Source organism: Dermacentor andersoni, chromosome 9, assembly GCF_023375885.2.
Source record: "Dermacentor andersoni chromosome 9, qqDerAnde1_hic_scaffold, whole genome shotgun sequence".
NCBI classification, from domain to species: Eukaryota; Metazoa; Arthropoda; class Arachnida; order Ixodida; family Ixodidae; genus Dermacentor; species Dermacentor andersoni.
Genome location: NC_092822.1, coordinates 102,128,330 through 102,154,461, shown reverse-complemented (window position 1 = coordinate 102,154,461; position 26,132 = coordinate 102,128,330). Strand labels below are relative to the sequence as shown.

At 51.3% G+C, this 26,132-nt stretch overlaps 1 protein-coding gene across 1 annotated transcript; it reads right to left on the bottom strand.

The window, feature by feature from the left end:
• Positions 1-638: 638 nt before the first annotated feature.
• LOC129384000 (uncharacterized) lies at positions 639-6,019 on the bottom strand. Its single transcript, XM_072284584.1, has 4 exons — positions 5,996-6,019; positions 5,603-5,883; positions 1,801-2,672; positions 639-1,481 (listed from the first exon to the last, which is right to left on the bottom strand). Exons 1-4 carry the CDS (start codon positions 6,017-6,019, stop codon positions 811-813), a joined length of 1,848 nt encoding a protein of 615 aa, XP_072140685.1. The 3' UTR covers positions 639-810.
• Between the last annotated feature and the right edge of the window lie 20,113 nt (positions 6,020-26,132).

The window sequence follows — 26,132 nt, the reverse complement described above, 5'->3', positions numbered from 1 at the left end:
TGACGGCTGGTTATTGCGGCCATATGACGGGAAGGTGTGTGCAAAAAACCTGAGCACCACTGCCCGTCATGGTTATCATCCCCAATCAGCTCTGTTGGCTCCGCTGCTCACGTATCTGCCAAGCGTGAGTTCAAAAGTGTGAATCAAGCAGGTGAGCGCAAGCAACTCCACGAGATTGAATGAGTCCCAGCCAATAATTTCGTGGGTCTGATTGATCCAGTGTTGCGAGTGAATACGGGTAAGCTTGAGTCCGAGTGAGCCAGCAGGAAACGATCAGGTAAGCGAGTCCGAGTAAGCCCATGTGAGCACAATTTTGGCGCGTCTGTGTGAGCCCTAAGTTAAATGTGCACTGTATTATTCAGTCTGAGTGATTATCGATTATTTTGCCTATCTATAGTTATGGGATACTGTCCCATGGGGAAATATCCCACGGTTAACTATCCAATATCAAATATATTGAAGGAGGACTGAGTAAACTGTAAAGAAACAAAAAACACTAAGACTGCGTTATTGTCCAATGTTTGAGGATCAAAAAGAAATGGTAGAATTGTGAATGCTTTCTAATAGTTCACTATAGCATTATCTTTAAAAACGTTTAGCATATATGAGTGTGGGCAGATACGACAGATATATGAATGTGCTGCTAGATACGATACCATATATTTAATACATTAGGTAAACAATAAAAAAGAGGTAAAGAAAGCAAGAAAGGAACCATAAAGCTGCGTCGTCAGACTTCATACTTCAGGGAGAACGGGGACAATTGGTCAAACTTTGGTGCGACGCGAATATCTTACAGGTGCCGCGCGCTCAGCACTCCATGCGGGACATGCCTGCACAACTGAACGCATAGGCAAAGGCAGGCGCCGGCATGGCAACGGCGTTGCACGACGCCCGCGATTTGACAGTCTCGCTGACGTCATCGTATTCGCGAGGTTGAAGTGGAACCGCCGCTTGCGAGCAGCACGTGTGTCCGAAGCGCAGAAAGAAAAGCCTCGAGAGGTCTACGCTCGAGTTGAATTCGGAGTCGCGATTGGCGGCCGCCCACAGCGCCACCTGGAGAGCCCAGTGGCGACCGATGACGTGGTCCCAGCTAAGTCCAGGCGGGAACATTCTGAGGCGGGTAAGGACGTAGTGTGCGATGCAGGGAGCATAGTCGGACGACGAAGTCCAATTCTTGGACAGCGCCGTTCGGAAACTGATCGCGGCCAGATGGTACGCAAGCGTGCCGTAGTTGACGGCTGCCTCGGTGGAGCCGGCATGGTAGAAGTCCGGCACGAGAAGGCGCAGCGGTGCTTCAGCATCATCCCAACGCATGGCAGTCGCAGCCAGACTGATCAGCGGCTCGCACGTCTCACCGTTGCGGCTTCGTTGGCGGGAGAAGAGGATCGTGTTCGAGACGAAGTCCGTTCTGAGCTTCGGCGGCACGGAAGCATCCTGGACCGGTGGTTCCGGTAGCCCTCCCTCGGATCGGCGAATCACTGTTCAGTAAAGCGGAATATGGGACAAGGAGGTTTACAATAATGTTTGAGATTGAGTAGGAATATATTGCATTCATAGCACCTTGAAGACTTTAACACAGCGAAAAGCCACAGTACCGAAGACTGTCGTCTTGCCATTAGTGTGAGTTTATACGAAAAATGAATTACTAGTCTTTTCGGTAAATGTCCACAAAGGGACACTGAATGCGAAAGCCTAAATCAAGCTGAAGATTACGGAGTATATAGTCTGTATAGTAAACGGCTTTCAGGAACCTTCTTGAGGTTTACGTAGTTTAGCTTAGTTTCGCGCATTACTCACTGCTTCTGAAGCATGCTGGCGCAACGACGAGTTCGTGTTTCAAAGGGATGCGCCAGAAAACCTTGTTCGTGTCTTTGGCGACCGCCACCACGTCTTTCACAATCTGTGCGACGTCGTCCGCGACTCCGGGTCTCAGGACGGTCGCGGAGAGCCACGACCCGTAGCCGTCCCCGAACAGCAGCTCCAAGACGCGGACGCATGCCTCGCGCTTGGTGCGCCTCTCCTGGTCGTCAGCTCCAGACACGACGCGGCGCTGGCCTTCGCTCTCGAAGACCAAGAACTTGGCCAGGGGCACGAGCGTCAGGTACACGGATACGGCCCGCAGGTCAGCGTTTGCGAGTTCTTCTAAAACACCCCGAACGCCAGCCTGGTCTTGCACAATCGCGCTCGAAGGCTCTGACCTGCCGGCCATGTTCGCGTAATCTGCGAGAACTCGCGACCAGTTGGTCTTCGGGGTGTCCAGATCACGAAGAGCGACCACCGTGGTCTCGGACGCCGAGCGCAGCTGGGACGTCCGTTGAGCCACGATCTCATCGATGTGTTCAATGTGCGGGACGCGATCGCGCGTCACGATGTCGCCGAGGGTTAGGATGGCGCGTACGACGAGGAGCTTGCGAGAGTGGGGTTCAAGGTGTCGAGCGATGGCCGTGCCCGCTGCGATGTACGCACCCGCCAAGGACGAGACGTTGTCGTCATCTCTCCAGCGCACGTCGACGACGGACTCCATGGCGTATTGCAGCACGTTGCCGACGGCGAGGGTGAAGAGGCTGTCAAAGCTCGCCACTGCAGTCCAGACGTGGGCGTCGATGCCGGAGGCGCTCCAGATCTCGACGATGTCCGCGGCTGCTCGGTCGAAGAACTTGATGCAGGACCTGCGCAGCCGCAGTGACGTTGATCAAACTGAGTGCCGAATCCGGGGTCTATTTGTCCGTGCTCGGATCTCACAATGCACGAGGCACGTGGCATGCAGTGGAAAGGTTACAACCAATGCTTTCATACTGAGCCGATGACATTTACAGGCCAAATGCCTTCAAAGGGGGAGATGGCGCTTCGCCGTCTCCACAATTACCATCTCCTGGTATCAGCGCTTTCCCCAATAATACAATTTAGCAACTTTTCTGCTTATTAGCATAAAGGCACATGATTTATAACCATGAAATGAATATGAACATTCGGTAAAAGAGAATTTACTAAGTGCCCGTGGCAGGCAGTGCGTTTTTGGTCATTTAGATGTAATTATTCAGGACATATTCTACGTGATATATCACGGTGTGTAGTCAGGTAAACAGCAACACATATGTTACATTTTCAATACCTTCTGGGTCTTTACGTGCCAAAAGCACAATCCGATTATGACGCAGGCCGCAGGGGGCAATTTCGGTTAAGTTTGAACAGCTGGGGTTATCTAACGCGTGTAGGGTGAACGAGTGCTTGCATTCCACCTCTAGTGGTTGTCCGCAGCCGTGTCAGAAAGTGCGCTTGCATTCCGCACTGTTATCCTAGTTAGACTGCAGGAGGAAGGATACCTTGGCGAAAACCAGAGAAATGAGAATACATTTCGTGGAACATTCCAGAACCGAACTCTGGCACATACCGAGAGCTCCAAGCTGACATGAAACAAATTTATTGATGAGCGGCCCATGTCTAGTGGCACCTACTCAGAGACCCAAGTTGGTTCTACGGTTGGTTTCAAACCTGGTTCCTTCAGGAAAAAAAGAACGAATGGTAGTCTCGTGATACATGGTAATGAAATGCCCTGCGCATTGGCTTGCTTGAGTTCTCTAATTGCTTCTTCAACACTGATTGATGCCTAATCATCAGAGTATTCCTGGTCAATTATAAATGAAATACTGAATTACCCATTGTGTATTGTCGCGAAATAAAGTTCACTTCAAGTAAGAAACTTATACGTAGGGACGGCAGTTCCACTATCCGCTTGCAAAGGTTCTGCTTTGTGCAAAAAATTCCTAAAGCGAGAGGTATGCTTGATGAAAAAAATATACGTATGAAACCCATCTTCTGAGGAATAAAATGTATTTTCGTGGAGTACATTCTTCCGCAGATTGTGAGGTTATGGCTGACATTTGTTGAAATCATCGAACGACGAGGTTCAAGGGTAGCTATCATGTAGGCTAATATGGAAATAGCATTTCGCACTGTCTCGGATGTGATTTCTAACAGCGAAGGACGATGAGCACGTACCCTAAAACGCAAATGTTTTAGGGGTGTTATATGCGATAAAGGAGAAATTTCTGTGCAGCTCTCGACTCTAAAGATGCAGTAGCTACTTCCCCGCACGTCTACGAGATTGTTTGCCTAAACTTCAGAGTTTGTGCCATAAGCGTCGGCGCCTTTGTATCAGCGGTGAAAGAGCCAATAAAGGTTATTCGCTTTAAAATGGTCTTACCTTGAGAAGAGGCATAGCATAGTCAGAAATTATGCAGGGACGAAAAACGGGCGGCGACGCGGCCTTGAATCTTCCGCAACGGCTCATCGATACGTCATGAAGACGGACTGCTTCGGCTCTGGCCTAGCCGGTTATTAACACGACAGCGTTAAGGAGCTTGTGTCGCAGAAAAGCCGGTGTCGTCGGCATCGGTGTCGGTGTCAGCGGCGTTAGCCGTGAGCGATACATCCCAGAAGGCACTTCATAAACAAAAAACATCTTGCAAGATGGGCTGGTGGGAATCGAACCAGGGTCTCCGGATTGCGAGACGGAGACGCTACCACCCAGCCACGACTTCGTTCCTTCATAACGGGACAAAATCGCCTCTAGTGAATGCGGTGCTGCCTTAGAAACGAGCCGTAGAAAGTTATACTGTGGTGTGTATTGGTAATTATGACCATGTAACTTACAGAAGTCGCAGTTTCACGAGTAGCGAAGTACGTTTCCGCTACATTTCTTCTGCGCTCTGCGCACACACAGACCCATCTCGCGGCAAACACAGTAGACCCCCTCCAGTAGGCCCCGACACATGGCGCGCCACTCGCCCCATGATCGCGTCCGCCTTCATGGCGCGTCGGGGCCCGGCTATGTGTGCCGATCGCGACGTTTGGCTGGCGTAGCGCGTTTGAGTAGGCGGTGCGAACGGGGTGGGATAACGCTATCGCTTTCCGCTCTTGAAGGTGAAGCTTAAGCGCCCTCCAATTTTTTATTGCCAAAAAGACACTACATTTTCCTCTCACAAAGTCAAAGAGCAAGTTTCGATGACTTCTTGGACCCGCCGTGCTTTCTTAGTGGCTTTGGCTTTGCGCTGCTATTCACGAGGTCGCGGCACGAAATCCCAGCTGCGTCGGCCGCGTTTCAATGGAGGCGAATTGCAAGAACGCCATTGCGCTGTGCGTTGGGTGCAAGAACGGTGCATTGGTGCGAAGAACCCCGGGTGGTTGAAATCGCCCGCAGTCTTTGTCTACGACGTTCCTCGTAATGAGATCGTGATTTTGGCACGTAGAACCACAGAATTTTTTCAGAATAACTTTTAGTGGGCTGCAATACTCGCGTATACAAAAAGTGCTTTGTAATCCATGACTGGGGTTTCTGCGCGAACTAAAACGGAAAAGTACGTTTGGCCTTGGTATCCTGTTCTAGTAACCAACGTGCTACTGCTAAACAACGAAAATAAAGTTTTGAATTTTGCGTTCGCAAGTTTAAAATGACTCAGTGTTTCTCTTCAGCGTCCTTTTAGCAGTGAACGACCCAGTGCAAGTCTCTGCTGTGTCAACCACTGAGACAAATATAGGTATGGCAAGACAGATCGAGTGTCGGTGCCCTACGAACAGTAAAACAGCAATGTGCTTATACCTGTACACCACGGACAAGGGTAGCGTCGAGCTGTCGGGTGCCGCGGCGCCAAGTCCGCCAGTATCCCAGAGAGCGGCGTTCACGGCATCGACGTAGGCGATATGCTGGGCCTCCATGTAACTCACGTGGCCGTTCGCGCGGCCCCACTGACCGCAGGAGAAGCCGTAGAAGTCTTTGCACGGGTCCACGAACGTGTCGATGGACGACTTTAGCTCGAGCACGGCCTGCTCGCACTCCACGGTGAGGCAGGCGTTGCCCAGGTTCTCGACCCAGAAGGACACCTGAGCAAAGTGGCAGAACGTTGGAGGAGGTCGCGAATACGACTGCGATTCCAGCCGACCGAACCGCGGAGGAGGGGGTCGGAGGAGGAGGATTGACTATGTTACTGCAAACCGAACTTGGACAGAGGCCAGTCATGTTCTGAAACGAGACTATGAGCAAACGACTGACCACCAGCCACATCAGAGCATGAATAGTGAAAAAATAAAATATGGGGTTTTACGTGCCACAAGCACTTTCTGATTATGAGTCACGCCGTAGTGGAGGACTCCGAAAATTTCGACCACCTATGGTTCTTTAACGTGCACCTAAATTTAAGTACACGGGTGTTTTCGCATTTCGCCCCCATCGGAATGCGGCCGCCGTGGCCGGGATTAGATTCCGTGACCTCGTGCTCAGCAGCGCAACACCGTAGTCACTGAGCAAGCACGGCGGGTAGAATGAATATGCAAGTCGAGTGACGCCTTAGCGGTATGGAACACTTTCCCCGGAAACAGTTCCCTCACTACACAATCATGCTCTTATATTGTTCACAATGCCAAAATAATGCTACTATACTCGCGGACAGCTTTCTGTGGCAATGAAGGGAAAGCTACGGAGGCAAAGTGCGCACAAGTGAGAGCGCTTCTTAAAAGAGTCCCGTGTTTTCATGCACGTTAGTTTAAGCTTGGCAAGATAAAACAAACACCTTATTAGCGGCAGTTAAATAATATTAAACAGATCACTTAATGTAAAAGTTTGCTTATTTTGCGGCTTCATTGCGAGAGAAAGTCACCTGCAAGTACAGTAATGTATTTTGTCTGTGTATTTCAGCTGCAGTGTTGGTTTTAAACGTGCCCTAGAGCCCCGAAACGAGCAGTCGAACATATTATGAAGGAACCAAAGGCTCGACGTAGCAAATTTCGAAACCTTTCTCGCACAAAAGTGGCCCAAGTAGCAATACGTGACGTCACGCAGGCGTACCCGCACAATGGTTCCAGCGAAAAGTTCCGTAAGGCGATTCTTGGCGCTTAATTTTCTCTCGAAATAAAGCACCCATTTCCCGGCCAATGAATTGGAACAGTTTTGAATGGTCATAACGTCTAAACTGATGCAGTGTTGCTCCCTAGTGCCTCGTCAAAGTCACCCTAAGAATAACTCGACTCGTGACATCTTCGACGTCTTACGCACTCTCCACTAGGTAGTGTTGGGGACTCGGTGCTGACGCCCGTTATTGCAAATGGGTCGCAAGCCCCAAGGGTAGCGTTGGCCTGGCGGCCTGGGGCACTGGAAGCATCCGAAGGTCCTGGCAAAGCAAGAGTAGACTGGTAACAGAACAACTTGTTTAGTCTAACATCGCAAAAGAGCGGCCGGTCAGGTCGACCGAAGTGGAGAGACGGGAGAGCACGTAACTCAACAGAACAAATCGGAGCCTCTCTCTTGGCGTCCGGGGGCAGCTGCTCTTATACTCTCGGCGTCGCGGGCCAGAAGGAAGGTCACGGGATGAGCCCACGCGACGGCGGAGCATGAGCCCACGCGACGGCGGAGCATGAGCCCACGCGACGGCGGAGCATGAGCCCACGCGACGGCGGAGCACGGTCGAGCTGAGAGACATGTTGAGACGAGTGTAGTGACGCATCGCCAACCCGCCGACGGACAGACCTCCTGGCTCCTCACTTGGGGAGCTCCGCTCACCGGCTGCCGCGCTTTGACAAGCGTGGGCACACACACACACACGCGCACACGAAGACACGTGGCACTGAAACACGCCTGGACACGCTTGGCGGGGAGGCGTTGCGGCGGCGTCGAACGGGCCAAAATGTCCGCCGCTTTGAACGAAGCCCCGGCGTCCGTTGCATCCGCGCCGGCATTACCGCGCGTTGTAGGCGAAACGTAACAGACCGCCCCGCCGGGGGAAGGAGATCCCGATGGTCAGGGGACTGCATCCGCTGTCCGGAGGGATGTCGCTCGATGATGCTCATAACCGAAGTCGGGCGTCCTTTGGCGTTTCTTGAGCGCAGCGCACAGAGAAGGCCTCGTTCTCACGTTCAGGTGCACACAGGACACTGCAAAGTGACTTCGGGAGAGTTGACATTTTTGTTCTCGTTTCCGGCAAGCGTTAGAACTACGCCGAAAGTCAACCGCTCAGTCAGCAAGCACGGCACAACCCTCACTAAGCCCTGCCAGGCTCTTTCCCCTTTTATACTGCTGCCTAGTTCCTTACAGTAGTTTAGCAGCACTCAGAACGCGTCCACAAATCGGAAAATTGCACTAGAAAGCACATCATCACTTTGAAACACTACACAAAAGCAATAGGTTAAAAATCCTGCCTCAGGAAGAAAAACATCAGTAACAAGCAATTTTGAGGCTGATTCCCACGTTAGGGGCTTCGACTTAAGCCATCGGCGTTACCGTTGAGACTCCCCTTTTTGTAACGCACCTCGAAGGAATATTGTTGCAAAGCGAGGCTCCAGCGCAGGAGGCGGCCATTTTTGGGAGAGATGGTCTGCAGCCATTGGAGGGGGCAGTGATCCGTCTCAATGATAAACCTCGAGCCAGCTAGGTAACATGACAATTTCTGAACAGCCCACACGATACACGCACACTCTTTCTCGGTGGCGCTGTACGCCTGCTCACGACCCGTCAGCTTACGACTAGCATACAGGACGGGGTGTTCTACTTCTCCATTTTCCCGTTGGCACAGTACAACGCCCATGCCTCGTTCACTAGCATCACACTGAACAACGAACCTTTTTGTGTAGTCGGGCGATCGTAGCACAGGCTGGCTTGTTAGGGCGCTCTTTAGGGCGCTAAAAGCTCTTTCCTTTGTCTCATCCCAGACGACTGTTTGCGGCTCTGTCTTTCTTAGAGCATCCGTCAAGGGAGCCGCGATATCAGAGTACCTGGGGATGTACCTCTGATAGTAGCCGGCGACACCTAAGAACGACCGAATATCGGTCTTCGTGCGCGGTTGCGGGAAGTCTCGCACAGCGGCCACCTTTATTTCAGAGGGGCGGCGACGACCCCGACCAATCACGTGTCCGAGGTAGACAACCTCGGCCTGTGCTAACTGGCACTTGGGAGCCTTGACTGTCAAGCCCGCATCGCGCAGGCGGGTTAGCACTGCCCGCAAGTGCGCCATATGCTCAGGCCAGGATGCGGAGAATATCGCTACGTCGTCTAGATACGGTAAAGCGAATTCTTGCTGTCCCCGCAACACTTTATCCATGAGGCTTGAAAAGCAGTATGGCGCGTTCTTCAAACCAAAACTCAAAACTTTAGGACGGAATGTCCCCATTGGTGAAACGAACGCCGCATACCTACTAGCATCTTCTGTAAGTGGAACCTGCCAATAACCCCTGACAAGATCTAGGGTGGAAATAAACTGAGCGCTACTCACTCTCTCAAGGCGCTCCTCGATGTTAGGGATCGGATAAATTTGATCCTTAGTGATGGAATTAAGCCTGCGGTAGTCGACGCAAGGACGAGGTTCCTTGCCCGGTACCTCAACTAAAATCAAAGGGGAGGTATAATCACTCTCACCCGCCTCAATAACACCGACCTGTAGCATTTTCTTTACCTCAGCCTCCATAATATCGCTCTGGCGGGGTGACACCCGGTACGCCTTGGATCGTACTGGCTCTGGGGAGGTAAGCTCTATGTCATGAGTAAGGACAGAAGTCCTACCAGGCCTCTCAGAGAACAGACCTTGAAACTCTTGTAAGAGCTGGTGTAGTTCGGTTTTCTGCTCAGGCGACAGCGATGCTTTACTTATTAAGTCACTAATGACTTGATCGGTGTCTTTCCTGTTCGTCACTGAGCCTAGTCCCGGAAGCTCGACCGGAAGCTCTTCGGGAACGTTTACCATCATGCACACCACTGCTTCCCGTTGCTTATAGGGTTTGAGCAGATTACAGTGGTAAACTTGCTGTGCTTTCCGCTTTCCTGGCAGACTCACCACGTAGTTAACGTCCGACAGTTTTTGAACAATCCGTGCTGGGCCCTCCCACTGCACGTCGAGTTTGTTCTTTAGCGATGTGCGCAATATCATGACCTCATCGCCCACCTCAAAACGACGGGCCCTGGCTGTCCGATCATAATAAACCTTGGCCCTCTGCTGGGCCTTTGCCATTGCTTCACCTGACAACTCCTGTGCCCTTCTTAAGCGTTCGAGGAGCTTAAGCACGTACTCTACCACGACTGGGTCGTCGCCCCTGCCTTCCCATGATTCTCGAAGCATGCGAAGCGGAGATCGCAGCGAGCGACCGTACACCAGCTCAGCTGGCGAAAACCCCGTAGCCGCATGCGGCGCGGTCCTTAATGCAAACATCACTCCAGGCAGACACAGCTCCCAGTCAGTTTGATGTTCAAACCACAATGCTCTCAACACGCGCTTCATGACGGAGTGGAGCTTCTCAACGGAATTCGACTGGGGGTGGTGCACTGAGCTGTGTAACAGCCTTACCCCGCACCTTTCGAGAAAGGCTGTCGTCAAAGCGCTAGTAAACACTGTGCCCTGATCTGACTGGATTTCTGCAGGAAAACCAACTCGCGCAAATATGGACAGTAGTGCATTGACTATCTCAACTGAGCTGAGTTCTTTAAGCGGCACTGCTTCAGGGAACTTTGTCGCTGGGCAGATCACAGTCAAAATGTGTCGGTACCCCGTGGCTGTTACCGGCAGAGGTCCCACTGTATCAATAACGAGCCGTCTAAAAGGCTCCGTAATGATAGGTACCAACTTCAACGGCGCCCTCGATTTGTCCCCTGGCTTGCCCACCCGCTGACAGGTGTCGCATGTCTTCACAAAGTGGTCTGCGTCCCGAAAACACCCTGGCCAATAGTACTCTTGCAAGAGACGGTCCTTAGTTTTCTTAACTCCTAGGTGTCCGGACCACGAACCCCCATGCGACAAGCGCAACAGATCCTGACGATAGCATTGAGGCACGATCAGCTGATCGAACTCCACTCCCCTGCGGTCTAGATACTTCCGGTACAGGACCCCACCTCTTTCCACAAAGCGAGCATTTTTCTTCGCGATACCTTCCTTGACAATGCAGCGTATGTTTTCTAGGCTGCCATCCTTCTTTTGCTCGGCTATCAAAGCCGACCGGCTGACTTTTAGCAACCTGTTAAGTCCGTCTGACGTAGGCGCGATGAGCAAATCTGGAGACAGCTCTTCTAACTTTCCCGTGTCGGGATTTTCCTCTCCAGTATCTGGTGCCTTTAACGCTACAGGCTCAATTTTATTCAGTTCGGGCGTGCTCTGAATACCAGCTTGCTGCGCCTCTGACCCTTTCTCATCGTTCAACAACGTTGGCCCCGCAACTACCGCCTTTGCAGCGAGCTCCCGAACCTTCGATCTGGTTAAGGCCTGAACGCTAGCCTCACCAAACAAAAGCCCCTTCTCGCGCAGGAGGTGATCGGACCTGTTCGAAAATAGGTACGGGTACTGGGGGGGCAGCATAGATGACACTGCGGCCTCCGTCTCAAGTGCTCCGAAAGGTCCTTCAATAAGCACTTTTGCTACCGGCAGACACACGCTATGAGCTTCCACTGCTTGCTTGATCCATGCGCACTCGCCCGTGAACATATCGGGTTCTACGTAAGAGGGGTGAACTACATCCATTGTAGCTGCGGAATCGCGAAGCACTCGGCACTCTTTCCCGTTCACGAGGAGGTCTCGCATGTAAGGCTCGAGAAGCTTCATGTTCTCGTCAGTGCTGCATAAAGACAAAAACACGACTTTTGTTTTTGTTTCTGGACACTGCGCCGAAAAGTGACCCGGCTTCTGGCACGTATAACAAACGCGCGCTTGCCTCGTCTCGAACCGCTTTCTGCGTTCGGCTTCGGTTGCCGCCGTCTCTTTACGTTCGGTCGGACTGCTTTCACTCGCATCCGAACTACGTGTGTCCCCCTTTGCTCTCATGGGCGTGAACTTTGGCCTCTCAAACTGGGAGCCAAATTCACCCTTTTGACCGTCCTTAGCTCCACGAGCCCGACGCGTCACAAACTCCTCGGCTAGCTCAGCGGCTCGAGCCACCGCACTAACGTCTGGCCTATCCAAGACCCAGTACCGCACGTTCTCAGGTAACCGACTATAAAACTGTTCTAGCCCGAAACACTGCAGAACTTTCTCGTGGTCACCAAACGCTTTCTCTTCTTTGAGCCACTCCTGCATGTTTAACATAAGCCTGTAGGCAAACTCTGTATATGACTCACTTCTGCCTTTCTCGTTTTCCCGAAACTTCCGACGGAACGCCTCCGCTGACAGCCTGTACTTTTTTAGCAGACTCGATTTCACTTTGTCGAAATCCTCTGCCTCCTCTCTCTCCAAGCGAGCGACTACGTCGGCCGCCTCGCCGGGTAGCAAAGTGAGCAAGCGCTGTGGCCACGTTTCCCGAGAGAACCCCTGCTTCTCGCACGTTCGCTCAAAGTTAACCAGGAACAAACCAATGTCCTCTCCAAGCTTAAACGGCCGCATCAGGTCAGTCATTTTGAACAATACTCGTTCTCCTGCACCGTGTGCCTGACTTCCATTACGAGCGCGTTCCATCTCTAACTCGAGACGCTTCATTTCCAAAGCGTGCTGACGGTCGCGCTCTTCTTTTTCTTTCTCTTTTTGTTCTTTTAGTTCGCGCTCCTGCTTCTCTTTTTGCTCTTTAATTTCGCGCTCCTGTCTTTTTGCCGTCTCCTTTTCCTCAATGGTCTCAAGGCATTCCGACAGCTCGTCATCCTCAGCTTCTAACTCAAGAATAGCCCTTAGCAGTTCTGGTTTTCTGAGTTTGTCTGAGACATCCAGACCCAACTCTCTTGCAAGCTCCAGCAATTTCGGTTTGCGCAACGACTTCAAATCCATGGCTGCTCTGAATGCTGCTTTCTCTACTGCCTACTATTGTCTTGCCGCAAACTAACCCGGCAGCAACGACAACCACAATTACCAGCTCTGTTTCTGACACTAACAAAAGCCTGGCAAAACTCAGAAGAAGAAAGTCCCGCACTCACCAAACCTCGCAGCCAAGAATTCAGCGCAGTCGTTCCGCTGCAGGCAACCAGTCATCACACAGGGCTCGTTGCACTGCTCCCGGATGGTCGTTGTGCTGCTCAGCATACAGTCAACCGCATCTCTTCGCTGCTGGCCTCCGTTGTCGCGATCTCACCGCTGGCAACCAGCTGTTGGGGACTCGGTGCTGACGCCCGTTATTGCAAATGGGTCGCAAGCCCCAAGGGTAGCGTTGGCCTGGCGGCCTGGGGCACTGGAAGCATCCGAAGGTCCCGGCAAAGCAAGAGTAGACTGGTAACAGAACAACTTGTTTATTCTAACATCGCAAAAGAGCGGCCGGTCAGGTCGACCGAAGTGGAGAGACGGGAGAGCACGTAACTCAACAGAACAAATCGGAGCCTCTCTCTTGGCGTCCGGGGGCAGCTGCTCTTATACTCTCGGCGTCGCGGGCCAGAAGGAAGGTCACGGGATGAGCCCACGCGACGGCGGAGCATGAGCCCACGCGACGGCGGAGCATGAGCCCACGCGACGGCGGAGCATGAGCCCACGCGACGGCGGAGCACGGTCGAGCTGAGAGACATGTTGAGACGAGTGTAGTGACGCATCGCCAACCCGCCGACGGACAGACCTCCTGGCTCCTCACTTGGGGAGCTCCGCTCTCCGGCTGCCGCGCTTTGACAAGCGTGGGCACACACACACACACGCGCACACGAAGACACGTGGCACTGAAACACGCCTGGACACGCTTGGCGGGGAGGCGTTGCGGCGGCGTCGAACGGGCCAAAATGTCCGCCGCTTTGAACGAAGCCCCGGCGTCCGTTGCATCCGCGCCGGCATTACCGCGCGTTGTAGGCGAAACGTAACAGTAGCCCTTGTGTTGCATTGGGGGGTTAAAATCGATCGATAGATTGATTGATCAATCCAATCACTGTCACCTGCTGCGTCATTCATTGACCGAACAAGCTGATCGTGTTTGTTAGTGGCATTTTCCAACACTGCATCAAACTGACTCCTTTTGGAGCGTCTTTTTTACAAGAATTTCGGATTCACATTTATTCTTGCGTAATCTGAGAAACCTTTGACAAGAACACAACAGAACCACGGCAAAGTGAAATTCATAGAATGTAAGTGCGACTGAAACATCGGTGTTGATCAGTGTTGTATGAAAGAACACGCGATCAAATGGAGGATGTGCTTGCCGAAATGCAAGTACGTCGGCATAAGCTAGGAACTGTTTTTCTTTCTTTTTAATATAAAATAAAAGAACAAGACTTGATCATCTTCCAATGGTGACCGCTGTTCTCATTGAAATAGCTGTAATAACGAACATAAGAACATGAAGCCAAGAGACAATGCCACCCCCTATGCCTCTTTAGCTTTACTGTCAGTTATTTCGTGTGGTTGTAACTAAGAAAAATAATAAGACAAGTCTCAACTACAGGAAAGTAAGGACGAAGATAGCTAAGAGTAAACGAAGTCCGAATGTATATCTGAGATAAGGAGGATCATTTAGATATAAAAGGTGGCGGTACACACTGTACACTGTATACTGTACACACTGATAACATAAAAGGCACATGAATTAACCATGTCGCCCGCAGTTACCTCGACAGTGGCCAACTGCTGCTTAAACGCACTTAACATGCGGGCCCACCTTGTACGAGAACGATTGCTATTTAACTGAATTGCAGTCGGCTGAATAACAGTGGAGTGCGCCCGGTCAGAGCATGGACGAACTAAGCTCGCTCGGAGAGCTGTTGCGGCTGTATACCTTCTCGTGGAAATTTCTGGTTCCGTCAGGAAGCAGCGGCATCAGCAGGAACATCATAAAGACCAAGACGGTGCACGACACAGCTACAGCTGTGCACACCGCCAGGCGGCTGACCTTCGACAGGCGGGTGTCATCGGGTGTCAGGCTGCCCACCGACGCTGGGTGTTTGGTCGAGTTGCCTGCGATGGCGAACGGACGCGGCACGTGAGTAGCCCGACCGCAACGGCCGCAAAAGGTTTATTACATTTCCCTAGGCCTGCTGTCCAACATATTCGGCATTCGAAAGTACCGCTGACCCAACGTTACTAGACTAGTAACGTTGCGCTGACCCGACAAAAAGCTTTTTTTGGTTCTGGAACCTGTCCTGCCATCAGGAGAGTATGATCCATGTTCGACTGTTTCCCGCCAGAGTTGGACCTTTTAAAATGGTGGAATAAGAACTCCGCCATAGCGCGAGCGCATGTTGCAGCGATCATACAATTACGTTAATTTATTGGTACTTACATAAGCATACATGTGTATTTATGCATTTCTTTGTGTCTGCGATGGCTGAAGGATTGTGTTGATGGCAATATCTGGGCGCTGATTGCAATAGGTTCATTTCGATATCACGAATAAAGCTAGGAATAAAGCACGACAATTGGACATTGCGGCGCTCCCTGCCAAATATTTCAAATACTATAGATTGTGGTTTAATAGTAATCTGGAAGCCAAAATAGCATAATCTATAGATGTGGAAAAATATGGGAGAGGAAACGCGCTTCGGACGTCAGGAGGTTATGGGCTGGCATGCCTACCAAATATCCAGAATTTCTCATTTACGATTTTGTGTTCGTCCTGGGATTTTACGAATGTTGCGCCAAGTCCGAGCTTGTACGGAAGAAACAAGGCGCTGATTGTCTTCACTGCATTTACTTCCAGATTATGACAAAAAGTAGCAGTTTCGTCCGAAAGGTAAAGTATCGATTGTCATAGAAAATTAGTGGACAGCTATACGAAGTAACGATAGTATTCTTATCGGCCGTATAAATTTGCAAACATAGGCATACTAACTAAATGCTGCCACGCGCGCACAAGCAGTAATGAACACACCTCACTCGATGACCGCGGGAACTCGCTGCCGAAACGCGGCGGCAGCAGCGAGCGAAGTTACATTCGGGCTGTCTACCCCGAGAACACACCACACGCACTAAGCTACGAGCTGCCGACGCCCCTCGACTCTGCCCCCAAGGCAGGTCGCTCTCATCGTACGGCCACGTGACCGTGCGCAGCCGCCCCATGCGCAGTTACAGCCGGTGTAGAACACTACCCCTTCCCTCCCCTACTACGGTGCCTCGAAACGTTGGGTGCTTTTCGAATGCGAAAGCATCATGACTTCTCTATCAATTAGTTACGTCCATGATACGTGACGTCATGCATTGTCACGTGTCCACAACTCTACCTTAATTCACCTTTAGCCACCTTGCTCTAATCTGCGTTAACCTTAATCGCCTTCAGTTCACCTTCATTTACATTAATTCACATCATTTCACTTACTCCACCTTTAATCACCTTACACGTCCCCTGTCTAAGTTTAATTTGGGTTTACAACTGCGGCCACACAAGACGCTGATGACATCGCTGACGATGTTTTTTATCAGCACTCGTTGCGGACAACGCCGGGTTTTCTGCCGCATGGAACGTATAATGTCTTCGCCGTAATAAACGCGGCGGTTTATTTTCCGATTGTCTGATTGTGAGGCTCGCCGTACAGTGGACGACTGCAGATTAATTTTAACCGGTGGCGTCATTTAACGCGTACTTATACTTCGTACGCGATCGTTTTTTGCATTTTTCGTCCAAATAAGTGTGAGCAAAAAACACCTGGCTTGAGGGAAGCGTGAACGTTTACTCACTAGCCGTTTCCGACTTCGGCGCCCTTCGGAACTGCCCGGATCTTCGCTGCCTCGACATCCACGAATTGTCCGGGCTGCCAATGTCCATCAGGACGCACTTTCTCGTCGAGGAACCTCTTCTGCCACCCGACTTGTGTTCAGCATCTTCGGTTTTGCGCTTGAATGACCCACGCTCGTTCCTCGAGACGCATTTGGGGCTGCCCGACGCTAGGCCAGGGCTCTTAAGGTTATCAAATGGCCCGGTACTCGACTCGACCTTTCTGTCAGCCCCACGGTGACCTTTCCTGACGTCCATCGTTCCCGTGAACGGCTTCTTCTCCGGAGACAACGCACCGGCGTCATTCGATGGCATGTTAAGAACCCACCACCCTCGGAGGGGAGTGCTCAACGTGGAGTCGCGACTTTTGTTGTTGGCTGATGTCGCGGCTGAGCTTGCAGCACTAGTGCGCCGAGTACCTCTGAGCGGTGCGTGGCCCTGCAAGTCGGTATCTCTGCTGGACGGTGGCTCAGCGTCGTTCCAGTAACGGGTCTGCGGCGGCAGATCTGACGGCACGTACACGTCATAGTCCGGGGGAGGTCTCATGGGCGACTTGGTAGCGAGGCCCGATGCTCCGCTGTGAGGCAGTCGCTCCGGCAATACGTTGAACTCGATGTCGAGAGCCCTGTCGATCAGCGTCGCCATGAGACTCTCAGGCCCGGAGCCCGGCTGTTCTTCGAGTATCGTGTTAGCTTCGTAGTCGGGAGGCCTATCTACCAATGACGTCGCGACGACACTCCCGAAGCCGATTTGCGCCGATCCGTCTGACGGTATGTGAGCCTCGGCGTCCCGAAGTCTCTTGGATGACGTTGGTGCGAGATCCCGAGCTCCCACCAGTGGCAGTTCTTCGAGAACCGTGTTATGCTCGCAACCGGGAATCCTGTTGATTGACGTAGCGCCAGGGCTACCGGAGCTGGTTTTCGCCGATCCGTCTGACACAATGCTGGTCGATTTCGCTGCAAGGCTCCCGGATATAGGGCACGCTGATCCTCCTCCTGGTTCTGCTTTGGCAGTCTCAGCAGCGTCCATCACTTGAGCATGCGGCTGTTGCTTCGTTCGGGTCGAGGAATGGAGTGCGTGCTTTTTACCAGAATTCCTGGTTCGGCGGGCATGATGTTTCCTCTTTTGTTGATTTTGCAGCGAGTCTTGTGGACTGGAAGATCGCAGCTGCTTGTCTTCGGCCTGCTGTGCTGGTAACATGTCTGAAACGCGGAACTTCTTCTTCTTCGTTGCCCTCCTTGATGTCTTTAGGGTTCAAAGCAAACGGCTTCTGGAAGGTCAATACCCTTCGCCAGCTATGGTTTGGACTTCGCTTGCTACTGCGTCGGCTCTAGGTTGTTGCAATAGGAACGTATGTGATGCCATGATTAATTTTGTAAGCGAAACAAAGAAACTGTAATGTTACTTTCTCAGTGGAACTTACTTTCTCAGTTTTACTTTCTTACATCATGGAATACAGGAAGGGTAGCGAAAACGTCGTGGCTGACGCACTCTCCCGGCTGCCCGTACAGAGCTTCATCCAGGATGCACCCGAAGAAGAATTTATATGTCTCTTGTCCCCAGTAGTTACCATGCAAGAGCTTCAAGAAGCAAGTGCCGCCGATCAGGCTATCTCTCAAGTTAAGCAGTTTCACACTACTTCTTAGCCTGACAAGAAATCCTTGTCAAAACAGCTGCTACCTTACTTTCACGTGCGATCTGAACTCTCTGTTGTTAGCGACATCCTTTGCCGGGGTGACAGGATTGTCTTGCCTTCCGCTTTGACCCACCGTCTTATGGATCTGGCTCATGAGTCACACCCAGGAATTAGTCGTACCAAAGCTCGTCTTAGGGAGTCATATTGGTGGCCGTGCATGGATAATCCCATTGAAGAACTTGTACGCACATGTGCAGCCTGCCAGTCATGTGACAAATCAGCGCGTACATCTGCAGCACCAATGCAACCCGTGACTCTTCCCGAGAAAGCCTGGGACAAAGTTGCTATCGACATTGTGGGACCTTTCACGCAAGCTCCAGCTGACTGTCGTTTTGCCATTACGCTTATTGATTATTACAGCACGTGGCCAGAGGTGACTTTCGTACGCGATGCGACCCCGTCTACAGTGACTAAATTCCTACTTGAACTTTTCGCAAGAGAAGGATATCCACGTGGTGTCGTATCCGACCATGGACCGCAATTTTCTTCAGCGAATTTTGAAGATTTTCTCACAGAGCGCGGAATCGCCCATTACTACTCTTCTGTGTATTACCCGGAAGCTAAGGGCTTAGTGGAAAGATTTAACAGGGTATTAAAGTCCTATATTCAATTAGCCCTGTTAGAACATCGTGAGATAAGAACAGCGATGTTCGATTACCTACAAACATATCGCTGTACGCCTCATGCGACTACTGGTGTTGCACCCGCTATTCTTCTTCATGGACGCCAACCTCGCACCAGACTTGACATTGTGGGATTTCCTGACAAATGTTTCACCGATGACCCTTCAAAGGCACTACAGCAGTTGAGAGAGCGCATCAAGAACAAGCAAATGACGTCGAAGCGCTACACCGATCAAAAACGCGGTGCCAAGGAACCCAACTTCGCCGTGGGTGACTACGTGCGGGTTAAATTACCTGCAGTTCATGGGGAGTTATCTTTACAGTTTTCTGCGCCCAAGAAAATTATTGGAAAGCGCGGACCCGCCTCTTACCTCTTGGAAGATGGGCGGGTGTGGAATGCTTCCAAATTAGCAGCCGTTCACCCTGAGGCTATCAGCAGAATGAAATTAGGTACCACTGCTGTCATGAACTGGTCACCGGCATCCGATCACTCAACTAGTGCGGCTGTAAGCCATTCGTCACAACCTGGCACATCAAGCGCAGATAATGCACCCCTGAATCCTGAACCACCTGCAGCAGGGCGCATGCAAAAAGCTTCAGGTAATTTGCCAAGTTGCGAAGAGCGCATGAGGAGAAGCGCCCGCAACAAGAAGACACCGAAGAAGCTGCATGACTACATCAGGAAGTAACGGACAATTTTTTTTCTTTCACGAGGGGATATGTTATATAAGGCGTCGTTGCCTACCGCAGCGCCATGAGCAGGCGCGCGCTTGGAGCCGCCCAAGGGGGAGGAAGGAGGAGATGGAATAAACGCAGAGGATGAGTAATGTCTCCATTTCTGTCGTACTGAGTAATATGCACGATATAACAATGACCAACAATGATAATAGCACCTCCTCTTCAATTAATCCCTAAAACTCATGATAAGGATAATATTTAGCTCCTTCAACGTGATCATTCATTAATGAATGCGATTGTCGTTTGATTATCTTCTCTTTATTCACAAAATTCATGTTTATACTTCCACTTTGTCTCTTACTACGAAGCGATTCATGATTTATACCCCGTAGCGGGTTGAGACATAACACCAGGCACCAGATAACCAACCAACCAATCCAGCAGTAGAGGACCGAAATTGTAACAGCGGCTGCAAGATCCAGCGGACTCCCGAAATAGGGAGACCGCCCACCAATTTTTAGTGTCAATAAATAACGTTGTCCTTATCATCATATCTCTGGTTGTTTGTTGAAACCCGAGTAAATAAGTTTTCCAGCCTGACAAGATATTGTCACGCCTGTACTCCGATGAAGAAGAGGACAACGCCAGTGTGCTTGAGCGTTTTTGTCAAGGCTCAGTGAAGAAGTCGTGCTTTCACTATGTAATTAAAAGGCGACATACAATTACAACAAAAACATATTTCTATCTCTGCCACGTAAACTTATCTTGTAGTTAAAATGAACGTTATACTTCATCCCGATTTAATTTTACGTTCGGTTTTTCTCTCTTCCCTTCCCCATAACATTTAACCTTTACCCGCCCGCTTCTTGGCCAATCTCCCATAGTTAAAGTGCTTTTTCTTCACTGGATTTATGTTCCGGATACTGGCAAGTCCCTTTGGCACCATATGATCGACCTAAAACAGCATTTGTAACACGCGACGGACTATGCGGTTTCCTGGTAATCTTTTGACCATTGTAACGCTCCAGCCACTTTTGACAGGATGATGGATAACATTTTACGCGACCTCAAATGGAACAGATGTCTATGCTGCTTCGTTGACATAGTTGCCTTTTCCGCTTATTTCCGAACACGTCTCAGACGTCGCGAGCTCGTTCTGAAATTCCTCACTGACGCTCGACTTCAACTAAACCTTAAAGAAAAAAAATGTCGTTTAGGTGCCTGAAAGCTCACTATCTCTGGCCATGTTGTATGGCGAGCCGGCATCCTTCCGGATCCACCCAAGCTCTGCGCTGTCGTCGACTTTCCAAAACCAAAGAAGTTAAAGGAGCTTCAATGTTTCCTTGGTTTATGTTCGTATTTGCGACGTTACACTTAAAATTTCGCGTCCATAAGTGCGCCCCTGAGAGCCCTTCTAAGCGGCGATAGAGAACTTTTCGCTTTGTCGCCCGGCTGCGATGACGCCTTCAAGAAATTAGGCCACCTGCTAACCTCGCCACCTGTCCTCCGCCACTGCGATCCTGCAGCCCCCACCGTGGTCCGCACCAATGCCAACGGCGTCGGACTCGGCGCCGTACTCGAGCAACGAAAACCGGGGTTCGATGGATATGTCGTCGCCTACGCGAGCCGAACGCTGACGAAGGCCGAGGCTAATTACTCGGTTACAGAGAAAGAGTGTTTAGTCATTATTTAGGCCCTTGGAAAATTCCGTCCTTATTTGTGTGGTCACCCTTTCGATCTCGTCACTGACCATCACACCCTTTGTTGGCTGTCAACCGTTAAGGACCCATCTGACCGACTTGCTCACTGGGCCCTTAAGCTACAGGAGCACGACAACCGCGTTCTCTACCGTTCCGGCCGCACACACAGGGACGCTGACCCCCTTTCTCGCTCGCCGGAATCCGCTAACTGCGCTTGTCCATTCGCCCTTGAGCCCACACTTAAACATCATGCACTGCGCAACATGCCGTCAGAGCAGTGCGAGGGTCCCTGGATCAGCGCTCTCTTCAGCATCCTGTTTGATCCATCCACCTATTCACCATCTCGCGCACTTCCACCACCAGGCTACCCACTTCTGCATTCGCGACAGCCTTCTTTATCGTAGTAACTACCTTTCTGACGGTCGCAAGTGGCTTCTTGTGACACCCCGTCATCTCCGTGACCTTATCTGCGACACTTTCCACGCAGGCCCACAGTGCGTGGATGTCGGCCTCTTCAAGACCTACGCTCGACTACGCCTCCGATTTTATTGGTGCGGCATGTATAAGTACGTCCGAAAGTTCATTAGCTCCTGTGTCTTTGCCAACGGCGAAAATTTCCTCCCGGACAAGTTTACCCCTCACAATCCCTTCTCTGCCATAGTCGACCCTTTGATCGTGTTGATATCGACATATACGGACCACTATCCTCCACTCCAGCAGACAACCGCTGGATTATTGCTTCAGTGGATCACTTCACCCGCTATGCTGAAACAGCCGCTCTGCCGACTACCACCATCCGCGACGTTGCATCGTTTCTGCTACGACATTTCGTTCGTCGTCATGGTGCCCTTCGCGAACTTCTGAGCGATGGAGGCCGCGCCTTTCTTTCCGATACTTTGAAGCCACTACTCGGCGAATGCCGAATCGTCGACCGCACCGGTACAGCGTACCATCCGCAAGCTAACGACATGACCGAGCTCTTCAAGCGTACTCTTGGCGATATGCTCTCGATGTACGTCGCCTCTGATCGTTCGAGCTGGAACCAAGTTCTCCCTTTCGTGACGTATGCGTACCAAGTTCGTACCAAGCAGTTACTGGATTTTCCCCGTACTTTCTCCTATACGGACGAGAACCATCTAATACGTTCGATACCATTCTTTCATATACACCTGACGCGTCGGAAAGCATTCCGCTACCTGAAGCTGCCCGACATGCCGAGGAATGCCGCCAGATCGTCGGCTCTGTTTAAACCAAGGACTAGTTGCAGCAGCAATCCCGCCAACCTGCCGACCGTTCTGCACCAACTTTTTCTCCTGACAATCTCGTATGGCTTCGGGTACCCGCTACCACACCCGACCTCTCCGCAAAACTTGCGGCAATATACCTTGGAGCTTACCGCGTTCTGAAGCAAACGTCCTGCGTCAATTACATCGTCGAGCCACTCACGCCATCAATGGACCTACGCCATCGCGGCCGCAAACTTGTCCACTTCTCTCGCATTAAGGCGCCCTACGACCCAATAGTAGTCTCTTTACCTTAAGCCGCCATGATGAGGATGGCGCCTTTTTCTGCGGAGGGCGATTGTAACGAAAAAGGGTAGCCTGAGCCTCAGCAACACCGAGCAACATCACTACCGGCATTAGCTAATACTTGCTCTCCTCGGCAGAATGCTTGTTTCTGCTGCCCGTGCGGCTGCGTTCATTGCTAATAAATATTATATATATATATATATATATATATATATATATATATATATATTGTCGCGAAGCACTTTGGGCAGTAGGCGTTCGCGACTAGAACGATAGAGCAGCGAGAGGTAGAATAGCCGATCGAGCCCCGAAACAAGGTGCTCCTCTCTCGTCGTCGTTGTCTCTCTCATACATAGCCACAGCGCCACTGCTCCTTATTTTACAGTGCAGTTATCTCCCCCGCGGAAAATGAAGCCGTCCCGGCGACATACGGGTAAGACAACACAGGCGGATCATAGTAGGGCTTGAGACGGTGGACATGCACAATTTCATGTTCTCGACGGCGATGATCCAAAGGTACCTCGAGGGGTTCCGCAATGTAATTGACTGGCGACGTTTGGTTGATCACGCGGTATGGGCCCTGGTACTTCGACGCGAGTTTCGGTGACAGTCCAGGGGTAGCGGTTGGAACCCAAAGCCACACTAGCGAGCCAGGAGCACAGGATACAGGAGCATCGGAAGTTTCTCGATGGTGCTTCTGGCATGTCTGGTGTTCTTGCGTAAATGTACAGGAAAGCTTGCAACACTCTTCTGCATGTGCAGCAGCTTCGGATAAGGTAGTGGTTTCCGTGGTGTCAGTGCGGTACGGAAGGATAGTATCCATTGTGGAGAAAAGTTCGCGCCCATACAGGAGAAAGAAGGGTTGTAAGCGTAGGTCAGAAAAGGTAGAACATTGTCCCATTTGGTTTGGTCGGATGCAACGTACATGGCCAGCATGTCACCAAGAGGGCGATTAAAGCGCTCGGTCATGCCATTAGTCTGCGGATGATACGCAGTAGTGGTGCGATGAATGATGCGGCATTCTTTGAGGAGAGCCTCGATGACGTCGGAGCGGAAGACGCGGCCTCTGTCACTGAGTAATTCCCTGGGAGCTCAGTGGCGAAGGATGATGTGGCACAAGAGAAACCAGGCGACGTCACGTGCAGAAGCGCTAGAGAAAAGGGAACTTTCCGCGTAGCGTGTAAGGTGGTCGATGGCCACGATTACCCAGCGATTGCCATCGGAAGTGGTTGGCAGAGGTCCATAAATGTCGATGCCTACTCGATCAAAAGAGCGTGCTGGGGAAGGCAAAGGCTGCAATGGGGCGGTTGAACGACGAGGGGTATGTTTACGGTGCTGGCAAACGAGAAAGGAGCGGATCGGAGACAGGAGCGGAGAAACATCGTCGTGGAACACTGCACAAGTATGCGAACGCAGTTGCCGAGGAATGCCAAGCAACCATTTCCGGCCATCTGGGAGGCAGTTACGACGGTACAAGAGCCCGCCGCGAATGGAGAAGTGATGTGCTTGGCGATGTTATGCGCGCTTGATAGTGGGTGTCGATGGGGTGAACAAGAAACGCAGCATGGACACAATCCATTGGTCTTTCTTATGCTCCAGAAGAATGTTCGTGGCAGCAAGGGAAGGCTCGGACAATGAGGCCTTCGCTGAGCTAACCTCGTCTGTTAGTGGCGAACGGGACAAGGCATCCGCATCCGAGTGTTTCGGCCAGAAGGGTACAACACTCGAATGTCGTACTCCTGCAGTCGAAGGGCCCATCGAACAGGACGACCGGATGGTTCTTTTAAGGACGACAGCCAGCACAGCGAATGGTGATCGGTTATCACGTCAAATGGGCGGCCAAAGAGATACGGATGGAATTTATTTATGGCCCAAATAATAGCCAGGCATTCTTTTTTTGTTAGAGAATAGGTCTATTCAGGTTTAGTGAGTGCACGACTGGCGAAGGCAACGACGTACTCATAGAAGCCAGCCTTTCTCTGAGCGAGAACGGCACCAAGGCCAACGCCACTGGCATCCGTGTGTATTTCAGTTGAAGCACTTGGTTCGAAATGGCGCAGGATTGGTGGCGACGTCAAGAGACGGCGCAGCTGTGTGAATGCTGCATCGCAATCCAGTGACCAGGTCGAAAGGTTGTGGCCACAACGAAGAAGCTACATTAAAGGTGCTATTATGCTGGCAAAATAGCGGATGAAACGGCGGAAGTTTGACGCTAACCCAATGAAGCTGCACAGTTCTTTCATCGGCGATGCACTTGAGGAGGCGTTCTAGTCGAAGTAAGTGGGAAGGAAAGGCCGGTGAAAAGATAACGATGTCGTCCAGATAACACCGGCATATCTCCCATTTGAGGCCGCGCAAGATGTCGTCCATCATTCTTTCGAATGTGGCAGGCGCGTTACACAGGCCAAATTGCATCACGGTGAATTCAAATAAGCCGTCAGGTGTGATGAAGGCCATTTTTGGACGGTCTGACTCATCCACTGGCACTTGCCAGTACCCGAATCGAAAGTCTAAAGATGAGTAGAATTCGGCGCCTTGGAGGCAGTCTAGCGCGTCGTCAATACGGGGTAGCGGATAAACGTCCTTACCGGTGATCTGATTGAGTCGCCGGTAATTCACGCAAAATCGAATTGTGCCATCTTTATTTTTTACCGACACTACAGGAGAAGCCCAGGGACTGTGCTATAGGGTTGTATGACGCCGCGTGGGAGCATGTATCGAACTTGCTCAGCGATGACGCTACGCTCCGTGGCGGATACACGATACGGCCTGTGGCGTGAAGGCGCATGCTTGTCGGTGTCGATGTGATGTACAACAGTTGAAGTACGGCCTAAGCGAGATTGGTGTAGGTCGAATGACGTGCGAAAGCGGTCTAGGAAATCGACAATCTGAACGTGCTACGTTGGAGTGAGGTTTAGATCAACACACTGGGAAAATGTTGGGTTGCATGGCGGTGTGGGGGCAAAAACTTGAAGGGCCAGAGCATCAACTGGTGGACAAGCGGGCTCATCAGACACATCGTAAAGGAAGCTTGGTTCGATTTCGTCGGCATAACCAAGACACTCATCGTGGAGCACGCTAGCAGGGCAAGGAAACAGGTTCGATACATAATGTGCGCTGGAACATTGTCGAATGGGAAGTAGGACAAAAGGAAGCAAGAAGAGATGATGGCGAGAAACAAGCTTAGAGGGTGGGAAAACGGGTACAAGTGCGGCAGAGTATGGAGGAATCTCGGTGTAGGCGGTGACGAACACACGACCGAAAGCGTCATCAGTGTCTTCAAAAACGTTGGTGCCCGAATGGCGACAGCGCGAGTTCAGCACGGGCAGAATCTATAACG